The 19,574-nt window shown below is 28.0% G+C and overlaps 1 protein-coding gene across 2 annotated transcripts in view; it reads left to right on the top strand.

Annotated features, from left to right (window-relative positions):
* LOC129975258 (zinc finger protein 227-like) overlaps positions 1-15,010 on the top strand; it is a 52,602-nt gene extending 37,592 nt beyond the window's left edge. The window contains exons 1-2 of one of the 2 annotated variants that reach the window (XM_056088306.1): positions 682-746; positions 12,560-15,010. In XM_056088306.1, the coding sequence (XP_055944281.1) occupies positions 13,083-14,669 (1,587 nt within the window). In that variant the 5' untranslated portion in view covers positions 682-746; positions 12,560-13,082 and the 3' untranslated portion in view covers positions 14,670-15,010. Of the gene's footprint in view, positions 1-681; positions 747-12,559 lie in introns of those variants that run through there. The other variant, XM_056088307.1, reaches the window with a different exon arrangement.
* Positions 15,011-19,574: the final 4,564 nt, after the last annotated feature.

Below are 19,574 nucleotides of genomic sequence, written 5' to 3'. Positions count from 1 at the left end.
GCAAAGCTTAGCATGTCGATCTAGAAATGTATCGTGTAATGTAAACATAAGCACCAAATCTAGGCATCGGCAAGCTCATGTCAACCTTCAGGAGTCCAATCACAGCGCAGTTCACATCAGTCTGATACTTTTATAAGATGCGCTGTGATTGTACTCCTTTAGGTTGCCTTGGTCTGGCCGATTTCTTGAGAGTGTCAAATTTCACTTTCACTCTACACGCGCTATCTATTTGCAGAATAGAGAACTAAAGTGAACATTTTAAAGAAATAACTTTTTTTTATTCAATTTTTCAAAAAATGGCTTACTCCAATACATAAACTAAATTAATAGTTTTGAAAAAAAATTAAATTAAAAAGTAAGCTGAAATAGATAAATTAATACAATCACATGTTACTTAAAATAGTAAGTTACGTATTAATTACAATTGATAATTTAAATTTAATTTAATTCTAATTTTAATTTAATCTTTTAATTATATTTAATAATAACTAATAATTTTTAATTAATAATATGATTGAAATAACAGATATTTGGAACGAATTTTTAAAAATAACGATAGCAAAATAATTTGTTATTTAAAAAATCATGGATTATGCATCTCTTGTTGCGTCTAGCTGAATGCCAGTAAAAACTCTTGGAAAACCAATGCTACTAACTGCAACATTTGGTATACAGAGAAAACAAATTTGGTAATAGATGCCATAGTTTGTTTAAATTCAACTTCTTTTCTTAACTTTGAAAAAATAGTAAGTAGGTTTTTAATAGATTCAAAACTCATTTTCTATTTGAAAGAGCTTATTTTTTGAGAAATTATAAGTCGTTATATATCGCTAAAATAAGATAGTTGTTGTATTGAAAATGTAATGCTTGCTTTTTCAGTAAATAAATAGCGGCAGAACTATTGTTTCTATTCTTTTTAAGATATATATATATATATAATCAAGTAATGTAAAAGAAGCCAATTCAGATCTTTGTAATATTTATAGTTAGATGAAATTAATCGCTGTGAAAATATATCATATAGGCGTAGAACAGTTTACAAATGAGAAAAATAATCAATGGTTGCTTTTCCCACACCATGTTATTTACATTCTTTCTCCTACTGTTGTTTTGAAATTATGTTGTATAAATTTCAATTTTCAACTAACAATATTGATTACTCATATTTTAATTTTAATCATTTTACATAGATTTCAACATATAAAAACATAGAATGATTAGTGAATGTAAGAAAAATAAAATTTATTAAGTATTTACTTGAATGTCAGAGATGTTATATTTACTGTTTTATGTAATCCACTGGTAAACTAGAAATATTTCCAAAAATTTTAACCCCAAATATTATTTAGAATTCCAAAACCTGGAAGAGTTCTCACTGGTCTGTTATAAGAAACTGACTGGCCACAGCAGAAAATAGACGTTTGATTATTCTCGAATAGTAAGTTTGGAAGGGGTTAGTGTTCCAGACCTATAAAACAACTATATTGTTTCCTCAGAGGTCCCAGTAGTGTCTTGTTTCCCTCTAAGCATGAGAAAATAATTCAATGTGGCTTCTTGTGTCTTCAAGATATGCTAAAAAGATGCGAGAGCTGCAATAAACATTACTAGGATTATATTTGGCAAGAAATAGTCTCCAAATAATTCAAACACTGAGGCTCTCAGTGTAAATGAAACCAAATATATCTGTTAAGTAGAATATGTCAGTTCTGTTTCATTAATTAAGAGACAATATTTCTTTGGAGATAAAGAGCCTAATTGAGAGAAAAGTATTTATCCATTATAATAGTATAAACTATTATAACAATAAAACCTCATTTCCTACTGTGCATTTTTCTTTTAAATTTATTTTTAAAATAATAATGCAGATTTCTTTTGATTTACTGTATGAAAACTCTCAGTAGCCAAATGTGATTGAGTTAATACCCATGGCATATAATTTGTTCATTAAAAATGCTCACCCAGATTGATTTGGAGACAAGAAGGTTTTTTGAAAATTAACAATATTGCCTTTTTATGAGGGAAGGTAATTTTTCTGATGTTTGAGAGAGAAACCCATGCATTCCAGAAGAAACTGAGCTCGAATATTGTTAGGAATAAGAGAATTTGAAAACGGTTATTGAAAGTGTGAAATGTTACTACATGTGTTTTTTAGAAGTTCTGCATAAGTATCAATTACAAATTTTTATGAAATTTTAATTAAAATAATCACAAAAGAACTATCTGAATTTACATGTTCTCCTGTCAGTCATTGAATTATTAAACTTATTTCAGTAGTAATATAATAGCAACTCTTTTAATTATAAAAATAAATAATTTGCTGTGAAAAATATTAAAGCTATTTGAATTATAGTAGCTCATTTCATTCTGCTAGAACAATATAATCAGTTAATTCTATTATTCTAAGTGATATGGTATGTAATTTTAATCTAACTAATTCTAAGAATAAAAACAAGGAATCCAAGTTTAAGAATTTCAGACATCATACATATTTAACTTCTTAAATGAAGATGATGATTTCAAGTTGACAAAGATTGATCTGCAAACAAGATACTGAAAATATTTATTTTTTTCTGCCATTAATACTTGTTAAACATTTAACATAAATCACTTCTTTAAAACATAAATTTGTGTGTATTTGGAATAATATGGTTGAATTCTTTTGAGATTTAATATGAAAGCAATTCTGATCTATTTATGATATCAAAATTTGAAAACATTCTCGATATAATATAATGTATGATAATATGAAAATTATTAACTTTCTGATTAACTACAAGAAGTTTTTTTGTCTTGTTATTTTTGGGTTTCTATTCTTTTCTTTAATAACATAAATTGTGAAAACACACAGACAGACACACACATATCTATATATATATAGAGAGAGAGAATAATTTGCACAGATCTGTGTCTAAACAGATAATTCTTTTAGAATAAATTTCAATTTATTTTTTTATGGGAAGGCAAACATTGTACATGGGTTGAAGTTAGAATGTGTCCATTCCCAACAAAACATATGAGGAAACTGATTTTGCTAAGGAAATCTTATAGAAGTTCTTTGACACATATCAATTTAGAAAATGAAATTTTGATTAACTTTGAAAGGAATGTGTGTTTGTATTTATTATCCTTTTATTTTTAGTGTGGGAAACACAGTATTGCCAATTTTTTCAGGCGTGTTTGAAATAATTAAATGAAAAATTATAATTTACATAAGGGAATAAGAGAAAATTCTAGAATTAGATAATCAGGTTAATTTAAGATACACATTAGGAAATTAATGAGGGTTTAAATTAAGTTCAAATATTATTGCAATATATATTTATTTATTTATTTAAATTCTACTACACACATGCATATATATTTTCATGAATAATGATCTATTTAACCATTAATTGAATTAAATTCAAATTTAAATAATCTATAATAACATATTCTATTGGGTTTTAAAATGATTTTTGTTTGCTATTATATATTGTAAAACTTGTGACTAGATGTTCATAATGTATATTTTTTGTAAGAATTTGCACTATTAATCTACACAATTTTCATTATAAAAATTATTTTGTATTCCTGCATTCTATTAAGAGAATTAAATTCAGCTATTAAGAAGCTGAATTTTTTTCTCATATAGGTTTTTATCGGTTCTGAATTTGTTAATATTTGAAAAATCATCTATACTTTAGTTTTATTTGATACAAACTAATAGAAAATCTCTACCATGTGCTTTTTTTTTTTTTTTTTACACAATACTTGCCATATCTTGTATCCATTTTTTTCTGAATTTAAGCTGATTTATCATCAGCTGAATACAAAACATACTAATTTTATATAGTACAAAATCCTACTTTAAAAGTTCTGAAATATGCTAATTAGCTGAAGATTTGTTTAACTACAGTTTTTAAAAGTTATATTTATCTTTAATTTGCTGATATTGCATTTTGGTAACCATCTTCAGCTTATCTTATTTGCATTTAAAAAAAAAATTAAACTAGATGATTGCTATGAAAAACAAAATGTATTTATTTTAAAAGGTCAGAAGTGTACTTTACAAATACTGAAATATGCTAAGGTAATATAAATATAAATAGAGTAGGATGGAGTAAAATGATCTTAAAATTAGTTATTTTCAACTTTATAGAGATCATACCATAGGAGCGGTGAGATTTCTTTCTGACAATGTGCAGGTAAAAAAAAACTGTAAAAATGACCACTTAAAAAAAGGACAAGCCCTAAGAAGTAGATTGGTATAGAGTATGCTGTATAATTTAAAAAAAAATAAAAATAGCTCTTTTGTACTGGATTTAATATTACAGAAGAGTTTTTGCAAACTTGCCAGCTTGTCTGGTTGGAAATGAGTCCTTAGTATATGAAACAGTATGCTGTTTCTCTATCAAGATTTAGTTTAAAAAACAAAACAAATAAAAAACAATCTTTTCCATGTAATAACGAGCTCTGATTTTTACTGTTACTACTCTTAAAAAGATTTTTTTTTCTGTTGCAAGAGCATTATTTTACTATCATAAAAATTGATCTTTGTTAGTCTTTTAAAATGAAAAAAAAAAAAATATTTTGAACCATTAAAACCGATTACAAATATTAGATAAGGGGGAAAAAAATGTGGAATTTGATGACCACAGGCAAATGAGGGCACTCATGCCTTTTCCTGAATTTATGTGTTTTGGGATACTTATTTCATCATGTATATGAATAAGAGAAGCACCAATTTTAATGTGCAGATCTCAGATATTTTTTTAATTGCAAATTGTGGGAGAAAACAATATTTCTATTTTTGTTCACCAAAGACCTGGCACAAAAATGAATAATTTTGCAATTCATATTTTGTCTAAAGTGTGCAGTATATGATGCTTCAACTTTCATTCTTTCTCTGATCTTTTTCTGACTTGTTGCACTAGGCTTTTTTTGCCACTAGATTTTTTTAAACACTTTACATTTACATTCTGATCAGTCTTTATGAAGGCAAGCTGCAACCAAATGTGATGTTAGAACTTCCTTGCATTTTTTTTTTCTAATATTTTTGCTTCACTCTAAGCTGGAAGTAATAATTTTGAAAGCATATAGATTTTTGATTCTTTCAAAGAAGATAAAATAGCTTTTGAAAGAATTGAAATTTTATCGGATTCTTTTGAAACTGAGTTCGTTTCACTATCTCCTGTTTAAGTTGTAGCAAGTATATTGTTTAGCGTGTCTTTACTGTTCATTTCTTTATTCCAACTTTACTGACCAAGTAAAGTGTGTCTTAAATATGAAAATTAATTATTTATGTTTAAATACATATAATTTGTTTTAATTCTAAAATTTGGCTGAAGTCTATTCCAGTAAAAAAAAAAAAAAAAAAATGATGTTTATTGTAAATATTTATTGAGGTGGGGGAGAAATTTTTAACCTGCACTTGGTTTTTGTAATTTGTAGATAATGATTTCTTTTATTAATTTTCTGACACTGTATATTTATTTTCAATCTATTATTTTAATAATTTTCATGCTTTATCCTCTTTTTGAGCTGCATATTTTTATTCAAATGGCACTATTGTTTGTTAATTTTAATGTACAGCACATGATTTTTTTTTTCTTAGCTCCTAAAAGTTTACATTTTTATATAAGATGAAGTCAAGATTTTTTAAGAAATTATAAATACTAAATTATTAAAATTTCAGCTCTTGTTGGTTTGTTTTTTATATCTTTTAATTTTAGAAGACTTCAAAATTTAAGAATATTTTTTCAAAATGGAAAGAAAAGGAAATTACTTAGATTATGAAATTTATCTGTATAATTGATCCCATTAAAAGAATCGAAGGAATATTTTTCAGACAGTTCAAGGAGGTTTGTAGTCATTAATTATTGTTATCCAGAACAATCCTCATATGTCTTTACTTTCTAAAATATTAATCAAGAAAAATCATAAACTGACAATATTATTCTGTGTGCAAATAAGAAGCTGCTATTTCATAGCAGATTAGGCAACCCAAATAATTAAATGGAGAAGTTCCAACCGTCTCCCTTTAGCTAATGTATTTACTTTATTATTTCTTTCCCTTCATTATTTAATTGCATATGCACAATATGAAGTTTTGAGATGTCGGGGAACCGTTGAGTCCAATTATTTATGCTATTTTTTAAAATATGACGAAGGGACAAAAAGGTTACGTGCACTGTATATCATTTATTTTCTTCCTCCTTCTCCAATGATAATTAATTAATTGCCCATTCATTCATCCCCCCCCGTCATCAATAAAGGCATCCCATTTGTGAGGTGTAAAATGATTCTTACAAGGGGAAGGGAGAAGATTGTCTTTATAATATCTAATTATTGAAATTGTTTAATGAATCAATTGAATAAATTTGATACATTCCTCGGCTGCTGGATTATATAATTCAACAATCTTTTAAATATATATTAATTTAGGTTTGCTTTATAATATTATTAAAATATATGATAATCCGACTTCAATTATATTCTACATTCCTAGTAACGTTTTTCTTCGTATTAATTACCTAAATATTATACAGAATCTTTCTTTCTTTACAAACCGAAACAACAAAAGAAAACCATATGACTAAATATTTGACGAAACAGTTGAAGCAATTTGAATTTTTTTGGCACGAACACCATTGCCGTAAATTAGTTAAAATATTTTTAATAAATTGCAAAACTTCGCCGAAGAAATTGGAAGTCTAACAAATTCGTGTGTGTGTTGTTTCTTATGGCACTTGCATGGACAAGCCCGCTGTTACTGAGACAGCGATTAAAGCCGATAGGGGAGCGTGTCTTGTTTTAGTAACGCCAACTAGGGCCAAGAGTTCGACTTTGCCTCGCATGCATCACTTATTCGCTTGCACAACACCTTTTTATAGGAGGGCACATTCACACATCTCACAGATAGAACAGAGGCAGAACAACCATGCCCGAACCGGGACTCGAACCCAGGACGCCCTGATCACGGGGAAGACGCGCAACCCCTATGCCAGGACGCCGGCAACATTTTCGTGACTTGTAAAACACAATTTTTAAAAAGGCAATAAAGTATATTTTAATTGTAAATTAATTGAAATGTTTGTGTGTGGGTGGAAGGCCACATTCGAAGTTGCTCTTTCCTACCACCGAAAATATTTGAGCCGAATTTAAAGTGCTCAGATCGAACTGTTTGTCTGTACAGCTTATACTTCTCTTCCATTATTCATAGAGATAACACAGATTAATGTAACTTCAATGAGAATTTATGTTTGTGATTTAAAGGCTTGCATAATTTGCTGTCGATCTATCGATTTTCGCCGAGGCATACTTCGTTGAAAAACGGTTGGCACCTGTTTTCGTTGTTGTTTTTAATAAAATTGAAATATACTCTTCGGGGTTAATTCCCGCAACTGATATTGTGCAAAAGATGTTTTAAACTTTATTTTTAAATTCTACAGCTTGCGTTGTCGATGAATGCGGGATTTAAAATTCGGTAGTTTACATCATAAAGGTTTAATGAATGCAAATCTTTCTTCCCTGTTTTTAACAATATTAAAAATCAATTTTTATTATAATATGTAAATTTAGATCATTTTCTTGTAGAAAAATTTATTTGAATTTTTAAAAAAGAATTTACGACAGCCTTCTAAATTTTCAAATTTAATTCTTTGCATTTCACACACTATATTTCTGAGTGATCTTTTTTGCACAAGCTGCTTATCGTTTTTAAAAAAAACATAGTCTAAAATAATGTGATTTCTCTTTTGAATTCATCTTTTTAAAAGACAAAATTGTTTATGTATAAAAAATTTTAATATTATGTATTAAAAAATTAAAAAGTTCTCAATTTGATTCCTTTGTCTACGGTGGTAAGCTGTTGTCATATTATGTTCTAAAATCTCAAAAAAAAAAAAAAAAAAAATCCTTACAGTTATCCGCTGAAGTGGTGCGAGGAGACTGACGTATACAGCATGTAAATCTTGATAATTTTGTGTATATAAATAATATAATAAAGTAATATAAAATGAGTTATCTCAACGCCGTTGGATTCACAAATATGGCTAAATATTTAATTGCCAAATTGTAGAAAATTTTTTTGGGGATAAAACTCCTCTCATTTTTGAGATTTGATGCCTCACCAGTTATGCTTCAATTTTAAGATCGTTTTACCAAGAATTCTCTAAAATAATTTTTGTGATAGATGTTTTTATTGAAAAAAAAAAAAAACGGTAAAGAAATAAAAAGGAAACAGAAATAATGACATAAGCAAAAAGTCTTACTTATGACAGTTAATTCTTATTTGGGTAATCTTTAGCACCGATTACGAACTTGAATGTCGTCCCTTGTAGTTCATCAGTGTTTTTAGTTCTTCAGCTGTTATGAGGTGAATCATTATTTCATTAATTGCGTTTTGATAGCTAGATTACTTCTGTGTAACAAGTTTCTTAGTTTGCTTCATAGATTTTCTATTTGGATAGAGTTGCGAAATACGATTGTCTTGAAGTCAGTTTTTACATACAATTGCTATATAACATAGTTGATTCCTGATAAATTATAAATTCTTCATTACCTGGGAAAGACCACATACAGAAGCCGGCAGTTCTGGAATGAGTATTTCATTTATGAACTCTGGGACATTTATATTTCTCATCAATCACACTAATTCTGCCCATGAATTTTGTTGCCACATAACCCCAGATCATAACACTAACGGGGTGTTTAACATCGGTGTCATGTAATCAGGAGATACTATTTGTTTTCTTATCCTTAGACTACCACTTTTCGACTTTTCTATCTAACTCATGGGTGAGACGCGGAAGAAAGTACTCATTTCCGGAATTAGCTTAATTGCTAAATGCAAACACCCCTCCTTTCATCTTTCCTCTCACCCCTGTTTGGCTGAATTAAACCCATGCTAACGCATGGGCAAAAACGCGAATGGTTTTAGAATCCGTTGGCAAACAATGCAACACACAATACAAACAATTAACACTTTGTCATTTTTAATGTACTGAATGGCACATATATTCATGAAAAAAATTCAATTAGTGTGCGAATAGTATAGCATGCGAAAGAATCAGACTTTGAATAAACATTTGTATTACTGATCAAAAATATTGCAAGTTTGAGAAATTTCACGTTTTTTTCAAGAATAAGCCCCCAAAAAGTAATATTTTTTTCATTTAAAGTGATATTTTTTTATGTCAATATATTAAATTAGTCTAAGGGTAAGATATAATTAAGCTATTGAACAAAAAATAGATTAATTTCAAAAAGAATACAATACAAACAAAATGTACAGGTTATCAATATCGGAGTTCATTTTGGTTCCCCGGAATAAAATGAGGTGAAGGAAAAATTTCAAGTTCTGTTGATCAGGAAAGATAATAAAAGTGTTCGATTTAAGTGAAAAGCAAGCTATATGTGGTTAGGTTCCCCCTGACTTCAATCGCAGCATCCACTTTGTTAGACATTGAATCCACAACGTTTTTGCAACATTTTTTTTTTTTATTTCATGGTGTCAAACTTTAATTATTGGTTTTTGAAGTTCTCGTTTTATTCTGGAATGGTTCTGAGATATTTTCGTTCCCGTTATACTCCATAAATTCTCAGTGAAGTTTAAATTGTTCAACATTCCTGGTGATGCGAAAAAATTAATACTATGTTTTACAAATACAGTTTTAACCTAAAATAACGAATATCTCGATTTAGAGCTCAGAACTGAACTGAAATGAAATTTAAAAGTAATTGTAAAGTTTGTCTTATCGTTTTCGATGTATGGTAGGGTACTTGAGTTTGCGGAAATACCAATTTCTGCCTTGGGAACATGTCACGAGCACTACGAAGCAATTGATCCTTCAGTACACTAACATACTTGTCACAATTCATGGTTTCCTCTACGAAATGAAGTTGTCCAATTGACTGATTTGGCATGCACCCCCACACCATTATGCTTTCTGGGTGTTTTGATGTACAAACTAGTCATTCTGGCTTCATAGTCTCCTTTGCTTTACGCCAAACGTGGCCAGGCTTGTCAGATATTAAAGAAAAGTGACTTTCGTCTTGCAAATCTATTTTTATGGCACAATGTTGTCAATGTAGCATCAGCATGTTTAGAAGGAATCTCGAACGACCACGTCTAGGCTTTTTATCTACGGTTCCTTCGGTTTTGAATCTCTTTATGAAGCGTGAAACAGTCAACTCATTGCAGTCGCACCGATCAACAGTTCTAACATTTGAAATTTTTTCTTGATGCATTAAAATAACGAGCTGGCAATTCTCATGAGTTAATTCAAACTATTTAAGAAGAAATGAACAGTTTAAATTTAAAAGTAATGCACAGCGAACGCACATCGACTGCTCAACACACGAAATGAAATCCTTCGCAGTCGGAGCGATTTCATAATAAATTGTCAGGATGACACAATCACTTCATATGATTGCTTCATAATGAATGACGCGATAGCTTGAAACCTCCCCACCACATTTATAGTAGAAAATATCATAATGAAAAAATAGTATTTTTGACGGCCTTTTTCTTAAAAAAAAAAAAAAAAAAAAAAAAAACGTGAAATTTCTCTAACTTGCAATACATTTAACCAGTAGTGTATTTCATTGTACGCAAAGTATTGAGAGAAAATATCCATCAATTTAAGATACTTTGCATATCCTTGATGAATATGATAAGTATTTTCTTTTGGATTATAATTTAATAAAGACACCTGCTCTGATATAAGAACTTCTTCAGATATTATTTCAAACTAGCCTCTTTTGACGACCATCTGGCGCATGGAGATTATTGACTGTATCTCGTTCCAATTCATTATGCATTACTTAATGTTTCATTTTCTGAATACAATATCTTTAGGTACCAAATTGTTGCAGACATTACAGCCGTGTTATTTCAGAATCAGTATTTTGTTTTGTTCGTTGCCTATGAAGTTCCATGCGATCATAGTGTTATTAATTTTGACTTCATTTGTTTTCTAACAATTGTCGTACTGTAACTTCGCTTAGTTATTTCTCAAACACGCTACTTAAGTATTTAACAAAATCATTTTCCTTGATATTGCAACAAAATGTATTGTTGAAAAGTAGATATGAAAAGAAAATTATTTTCATCAAACCAAAAGAAAAAAAAAAAAAAGTCGCTACTCATTGAGGAAAAAAACGGCACGTTAAAACAATTGGTATCGTAAAAAAGAAAACTTTTATATTATTATTTTTAAATATATCATAAATTTGTTTAACAAAATAATATTGAGAGTTTATAGGAAAAACACAAAAATTTAACCAAATTTTGATATTTTCAATTAATTAAAATTTAAAAAAAAGCATTAATTGGTGCATATTCTAACCCGCCAAACAATATTTCTGCCAAATTTCGTCTCCCTTGACCAAACAATTTATCCTGTAGCACGCCAACTCACACATGCGCGTTATCTTTTATTCTAAGTAGATATACAGAGCGCAGTTCATTTATCTCTTATGACACGGGATGTTAATAGTTTAGAGGATGTGTTATTTCTTCTGCAACTATCAAATTTCTTTCAAATGTTGTACATGAAAAAACGTTATAAAACTCTTATTTCTTTCTTTATTATTCAATTCCTACTATTAGTTCACACTCTTTCTTTATATATATATATGTTCAAATTTTCAATCGTTAGTAAAATACTTTTTATTCATCCATTCAAGTTCAAATACATTTTTTAAACTTGTAGTGGATGACACTTGATGTTAATACAGTTTTTTCAAATATTAATTAATTAAATAAATTTGTCCATTAATTTCTATTTGATTGCCAATGCCGCCAAATCTATCGCAAAATTGTCAAGCTCTGAGATTACTGACGCGACACCCGATCATAAATAATATAAGCCATATATAAATAATATAAGAAAATAAGTAGGAATTCAATTAAAAAATTTTTACCAATTAATATTGTAATTCTGTCATATTTATATATATATTTATATTAATTCTAATTATTTAATAAAAAGTAACTGAAATAATTTTTGTTGTTGATTTAAGTAGGAATTGAATTAAATTTTTTTTATATATATTATTTGTTTTCTTTATTATTTCTCGTGCTCTCTTTGTGCGTGTATATTTTACTAAATTAAACTCTGCTGTTTTTCAGGAATATCTTAACAAAATGTAATTCTACAACGAGTTTCTTTACTTTAGCTTAAAATTCAATAGTTTAACATTTACATTAATTGAATTTAATACATAACCTAATTTTAACATATTAAAGCAAATTTTTAGTAAAATATACTACGAGGGATTTACTTCTTGATGTGAGATTCGATTGAATTTTTTTTTTTTTTCCATATTTATACAAACATTTATTACTAAGACGTGAAAGTACTGTATGTTTTATCTATAATACACATTATAATAAATAAGTAGCATAATACGTTGGGTGTTAAAAATGTATTGCATAGTGCGTTATATACAAAATATATATTATAATAAATTGTAATACGTCAAAATATTTTTAATTTCTGTAGGCTTGTAATTTTGTTAATTTTGTGAACGTTTAAATTGAGGTGCAAAAATTAATAAAATTTTCTTTTTTTAGGTTATGGAACCAACGGACAGACCAAAAATATTGCCTATAAATCATCAAGATTAAATATATGAAGAATAGAAGTTTGACAATTCCTGCTTGGCAGCCAATACGCTTAGGGATAAATATATGCAGTTAGCGCTCTACTTTTTAATAAGGCTTACTATCTCATCCACTCAGAGATTGAGAAGAAAAGTTATGTTATATATGCAAAAAAAGCAAATAGTTCTCTAAAAAATATATATATTCTTTCGATTTTTGTAAAATATATATAATGCGCAATATCATCATATCTAATAGATGCTTTTCGTTAACTTAATACACATGTTTTAACATAATGAAAACTTTTAATCAGATCTAACTTGTGTTGCAAAAGATTTTCTAAAACGCATGCCCTAGTGAGTCATATTCTAACACCTGTGAAAAAAAAGCCTATCTGAGGATCATACAATATAAAATATTTATAATCAAATTACTCAAATTTGGAATATATGCAAAAGAATAGAACAAAAGATATACAAAAGAATTCTGCAAAATGTGTACTAAAATCTTTTCTACGCAGGAATATATAATACCACAAATCTCGACACAAATTAAAGAGAAACAATTTGTTTGTGTTTGCAATAAAGCGTTTTCTTTACTGGGAACTTTAAAGACACATTTAAGGACGCATACGAAAGAGAAACCGTATGTTTGTGAGATTTGCAATAAAGCGTTTTCTGTGCTAGGAGTTTTAAAGAATCATTTAAGGACGCATATCAAACAGAAACAGTATATTTGTGAAATTTGCAATAAAGCGTTTTCTCGACCAGCACATTTAAAGATACATTTGAGGAGGACGCATACGAATGAGAAACCGTATGTTTGTGAGGTTTGCAGAAAAGCGTTTTCTGAGCCAGGAAGTTTAAAGAGACATTTAAGGACGCATACCAAAGAGAAACCGTATATTTGTGAGATTTGCAATAAAGCTTTTTCTGAACGAAGGAATTTGAATGTACATTTACTGATACATATAAAAGAGAAACCATATATTTGTGAAATATGCAATAAAGCATTTTCTCTACGACGACATTTAGAGACACATTTGAGGATACATGCAAAAGAGAAACCGTATATTTGTGAGGTTTGCAGTAAAGCGTTTACTCAAAATTGTAGTTTACAGATACATTTAAGGGTGCATACCAAAGAGAAACCGTATGTTTGTGAGATTTGCAATAAAGCGTTTTCTACACGAGGAAGTTTGAATGTACATTTACTGACACATATAAAAGATAAACCATATATTTGTGAGATATGCAATAAAGTGTTTTCTCTACTACGACATTTAAAGAGACATTTGAGGACGCATACGAAAGAGAAACCGTTTGTTTGTGAGGTTTGCAGTAAAGCGTTTTCTGAGCCAGGAAGATTAAAGATACATTTGAGGACGCATACCAAAGAGAAACCATATGTTTGTGAGGTTTGCAGTAAAGCATTTTCTCACCGAGGAAATTTGAATTTACATTTATTGAAGCATACTAAAGAGAAATTATATATTTGTGAGATTTGCAATAAAGCATTTTCTCGACGTGATTGTTTGAAGGATCATTTACTGATTCATACGAAAGAGAAACCATATATTTGTGAGATATGCAATAAAGCGTTTTCTCAACGGGGAAATTTAAAGACACATTTAAGGACGCATACGAAAGAGACACCACATATTTGTGAGATATGCAAGAAAGCGTTTTCTCAACTAGGAACTTTAAAGACACATTTAAGGACGCATACCAAAGAGAAACCATATGTTTGTGAGATTTGCAGTAAAGCATTTTCTCAACGATCAAATTTGAATGTACATTTACTGACGCATACTAAAGAGAAACTATATATTTGTGAGATTTGCAATAAAGCATTTGCTCGAAGTGATTCTTTAAAGGACCATTTACTGATTCATACGAAAGAGAAACCATATATTTGTGAGATATGCAATAAAGCGTTTTCTCAACGGGCAAATTTAAAGACACATTTAAGGACACATACGAAAGAGACACCACATATTTGTGAGATATGCAATAAAGCGTTTTCTCAACGGGGAACTTTAAGGACACATTTAAGGACGCATACCAAAGAGAAACTATAAGTTTGGGAGGCTTGTAGTAGAGCATTTTCTCATCAAGTAAATTTAAAGAAACATTTACTGACGCACACGAAAGAGGAACCGCATTTTTGGAATGTGTGCAATAAAACTTTTTCCGTTGGAAACATTTTTTATTAATATTTTCTGACGCATGCGAAACAAAAATCTCTATGTGTAATAAAGCATTTACTGCAGAAGAAAATTTGGAGTTCTATTTACCAACCGATACTTGTAATAAAGCATTTACTGCAGAAGAAAATTTGCAGTTCTGTTTACCAACCTATTTTAAAGTGTCGCTACAAAGAGTGTTTGTGGTGGGTGTAATAAAGTATTTTCTGATCGAAGTGTGTGTCTCTCTGTGTTTTCATAATTTATGTTATTAAAGAAAAGAAACCCAAAAAACAACAAGATTATATAAGCTTATTGTAGAGAAATTAATCAGAAAGTTATTAATTTTCATATTATCATAGAAATATCTGCTATCATATTATATCTAGAATATTATCAAATTTTGATACCATGAAAAGATCAGAATTGCTTTCATAATTAAATCTCAAAAGAATTCAACCATATTAATCGAAATACACACAAATTTATGTTTTAAAGAAGTGATTTATGTTAAATGTTTAACAAGTATTGATGGCAGAAAAAATAAATATTTTCAGTATCCTGTTTGCAGATCAATCATTGTCAACTTGAAATCATCATCTTCATTTAAGAAGTCAAATATGTATGATTTCTGAAATTCTTAAACTTGGATTGCTTGTTTTTATTCTCTTAGACAGATTAAAATTAGATACCATATCACTTAGAAAAATAGAATTAACTTATTATGTTGTTATAGCAGAATGAAATGAGCTACTATATTGCAAAAAGCTTTAATATTTTTCACAGCATTTTTTTTTTTTTTTTTTTGATTCTTATAATTAAAAGATTTGCTATCTTATTACTACTCAAACGGGTTTAGTAATTCAATGACTTACAGGAGCAACGTGAAAGTTCATATAGTTCTTATGTGATTATTTTATTCAAAATTTCATAAAAATTTGAAATTGATAGTAATGCAGAACTTCTAAAAAACACATGTAGTAACATTTCACACTTTCTATAACCGTTTTCAAATCCTCTTATTCCTAACAATATTCGAGATCAGTTTCTTCTGGAATGCATGGGTTTCTCTTTCAAACATCAGAAAAATTGCCTTCCCCCACAAAAAAAGCAATATCCAGAATTTTCAAAAACTTTCCTGTCTCCAAATCAATCTGGGTGAGCATTGTTAATGAACAAATTATATGCCATGGGTATTAACTCAAGCACATTTAGCTACTGACAGTTTTGATACAGCAAATCAAAAGAAATCTGCATTATTATTTTAAAAATAAATTTTAAAGAAATATGCATAGTAGGAAATGAGGTTTTATTGTTATAATAGTTAATACTATTATGATGGATAAATACTTTTCTCTAAATTAGGCTCTTTATCTCCAAAGAAATATTGTCTCTTAATTAATGATTAGAACTGACATATTCTACTTAACAGATATATTCAGTTTCATTTTCACTGAGAGGCTCAGCATTTGAATTATTTGGGGACTATTTCTTGCCAAATATAATCCTAGTAATTTTTATTGCAGCTCTGACATCTTTTTAGCATATCTTGAAGACACAAGAAGCCGGATTGAATGATTTTCTCATGCTTAGAGGGGAATAAGACACTACTGGGGCCTCAGAGGACAGTTCAGTTGACAATGCATTCAGATATTGAGTGTTTAACTTTTCTCTCAGTGCTTTGAAAATTTTTTAAAATCTTATATTAGAAAGAATGATTGAATATTATATTTCTCTTTACTATTTTTATATGGTTATATTTTTTTATTATGAATGTTATTGAAATATGTTGGTTATATTAAATATAGCACCTTTATAAACGGTCTTGCTAAATAATCACTTGAACAAATATCAAAAAAGAAATTGCATACTATACATAAAAGAAAAGTGCTTCATTTAGAGATATTTGAAAATAACATCATAAAATTTATGATTTGTGTAGAATAGTACTTGTGATATGAAATCAGAATAGAAATAAACTTTCCACTTTCTTTTTGTTTCTTATATTAATTCTAAGTAAATTTATGTATTAAGATTAATTTTTTTAACACATCAAATGAAGAGTTTGTACTATAATAATTCTTAGTATTTTCGATAGGTTTCCTATTCTTTCTTTTATTGACTAATTCTCTGTTTAATTTTAAAATCTTATAGAATTCATTTCAAGTCATTTCTTATTTGTGATTAAATTGCCTAATGATGTATGCTGCCTTGAAATAAATATTTCATATTGAATAGAACGTCTATACTTATATTCATTTTATAAAAAATAAATATGTGTATGTGCAAAAAGATTTGTATTATAAGTTATACTTATGAATTAAAGTGGTCTTTTCAAATATAAAGATAATGTTTTGGCAAATTTTAAACAAATGTTTTCGAGTGAATTACTGATTGAAATTCTTCACCATTTTACATTGGTATTGTTTTAAACAAAATCATTGGTACTTCAAATAGAAATAAAGTTCTTCCTGTAATTAATAGCTTATGTATTAAAATAATTTTTAATAAAATTATAAATATATTATAACTTTTCCTTCTATAAAAGATAAGATTGTAATTTCGATAACATTGTCATTTCTCAAAAAAATTGGTGATATTCTTTAAGTCGTATATTAACATAACTCCATTGCTTGAAATTAAATTAAAAAAAAATAATAATACTTCTTAAATTATTGTACACCGTGAAAAGTCCCCCCCCCCCCTCAAGATGTAGATTTAAGTTTTCATTTTGCAAGGAATTTCTCACACTTATATTGTTTCACTGAAATTCCTTTTTCATGTTTGATAATAACTATAAATCCCATGATCATCTAAAAAACATGCATGTTAAAAATTAACTTTTTTCATCATATATTTTAATAATAATTTTTAAAAAGAATTTGTGTCCTCTTTATTGAATAAAAACATTTGTAGACATTTGAAAAGGAAGAAGAGAAAGGAATGGCATTTGAAACCATCATAATGTATATTAATTTTATTTTATGTATTATTTTATTTTATTTAATTTTTACCAGTGAATTTTAAAATGCATAAAGCATTATTTTGTAATAGTGAGTTTTGAAATGTAAGGAAATTTTAAGTAGACATTTTTTAGAAAAATATAAAAATTAATATAAATTAGCTATTTGCAGAGAAGTGTAAATGATGAAAAAAAGTATGCCTAATGATTTAATGGATTAAGGCACTTTTTCTTTCTTTAGAAATACCATACAAAATCATACAACAGAATTTATAAAAGCAAAAATAGTAAATAAAAAACAAGCTTTGATGAAACAATAAGATTAGATAAATTTTATTTCTACTAGCTGGAATTAAGGGTTGCTATAAAGTAAATATTTTGTGAAACTGTCTTAACGAGTTCCTTAACCAAATAATTTTACATTATTGAACATTTACAACATGAAATTTACACATACCATTCTGAGGTCCATTTCTTGTTAACTGTGTATTTCTGCTATTTATTATTCCTTATTAATTATTTCTTAAAACAAATGGTAAAGAATCATAACTATTTTCAATATATTCAGTTTGCATGTTAGGCAGTTGGCTGTCTATGTTTTCATTTATATATGTTTACTTTATATGTTCTCTATGTACACAATTCTTCTCTGACATTTATTTAAACAAAATCTGGAAGATGAAAAGCATACCTTAGTGACAGAGTTTGAATTTGGTTTTGAAGCAGTTGTAGAATGATTCAAAGCTCAATATGGCAAGAATAAGTATTGAAAGAAAGAAAAAAACTAGAAAGCTTCATTCATTTATATATATATATATATAATGTCAAAGAAATAAACCACATTTTTTTTCTAAATTTTACTTATTTATTTATGCAGTTTTTTTTATTACTACTCACTCTAGATTAATGAATTTAGAAAGAAGTATGAGAGAAAAAAAACTCCTGTGATGCAAGTGTAAAAAAATCAGAACAATTTACTAATATTGTTTCCAAAGGCACCTCAAACTTCTTATAATCGATCCTACCTATTACCACAACCTTAATTTGCAGTTTGATTAAAGAAAATAAGCTGATGCTTTCATTTTTATGGTTATTATTTTTTAACAATATACCTTCTACACATCTATATAACTCTCAACAATGATAGATGGAATATCTTAGGATCTTCCTTTCATGGCAATGTCATGAAAAAGTAATAAAATATTCAAAAAAATATTTTATCAACACTATTTTGAAATACTAGTCACAAGCAATCAAAATTTTCTTCTTTTCTTTTGCTTGTTCAAATTAATTAATCTTGTGAATAGATAAAATGAATGAAATCCACACCTTTTGAATCATATAAACAATCATTGAAAATATAATTTTTTTTATTATTTTCAGTTTTCCAAATCATACAACTATTAACTATTATCATCTAAATATTAGAATGACTCATTTTCACAATAAAGTAATAATAAAGTTGAATTATGAAAAAATGAAATATACTAACCATCAGTGTAGATTTATTTTATAACATTTCGATTTTTTTTCTTTAAATATGATTAATATTAATTAGTTTTATCTAATATGTATAAAGATAGAGACAGAAAGAGAAAGGATACTTTCGTAACCAATTGGTTCGCTAAAATTAATGATTGCTAGAAATTACGATCAGATATTTTATATAATATGTCCATGTATACCTTAACCAAATAATATACCAATATTATTATGTAGTATACCATACATGCCAAATCTTTCTATTTTGATCATTAACAATGGAGGAAAAAAACTGCGATAAAATATCAATAACAATAATGAAAATGATTTAAGAACAACATAAAGTATTATTAAAA

Source organism: Argiope bruennichi, chromosome 7 (genome assembly GCF_947563725.1).
Source record: "Argiope bruennichi chromosome 7, qqArgBrue1.1, whole genome shotgun sequence".
Classification (NCBI taxonomy): Eukaryota; Metazoa; Arthropoda; class Arachnida; order Araneae; family Araneidae; genus Argiope; species Argiope bruennichi.
The sequence above is the reverse complement of the archived record's forward strand: the minus strand, read 5'-3'. Positions and strand labels throughout refer to the sequence as shown.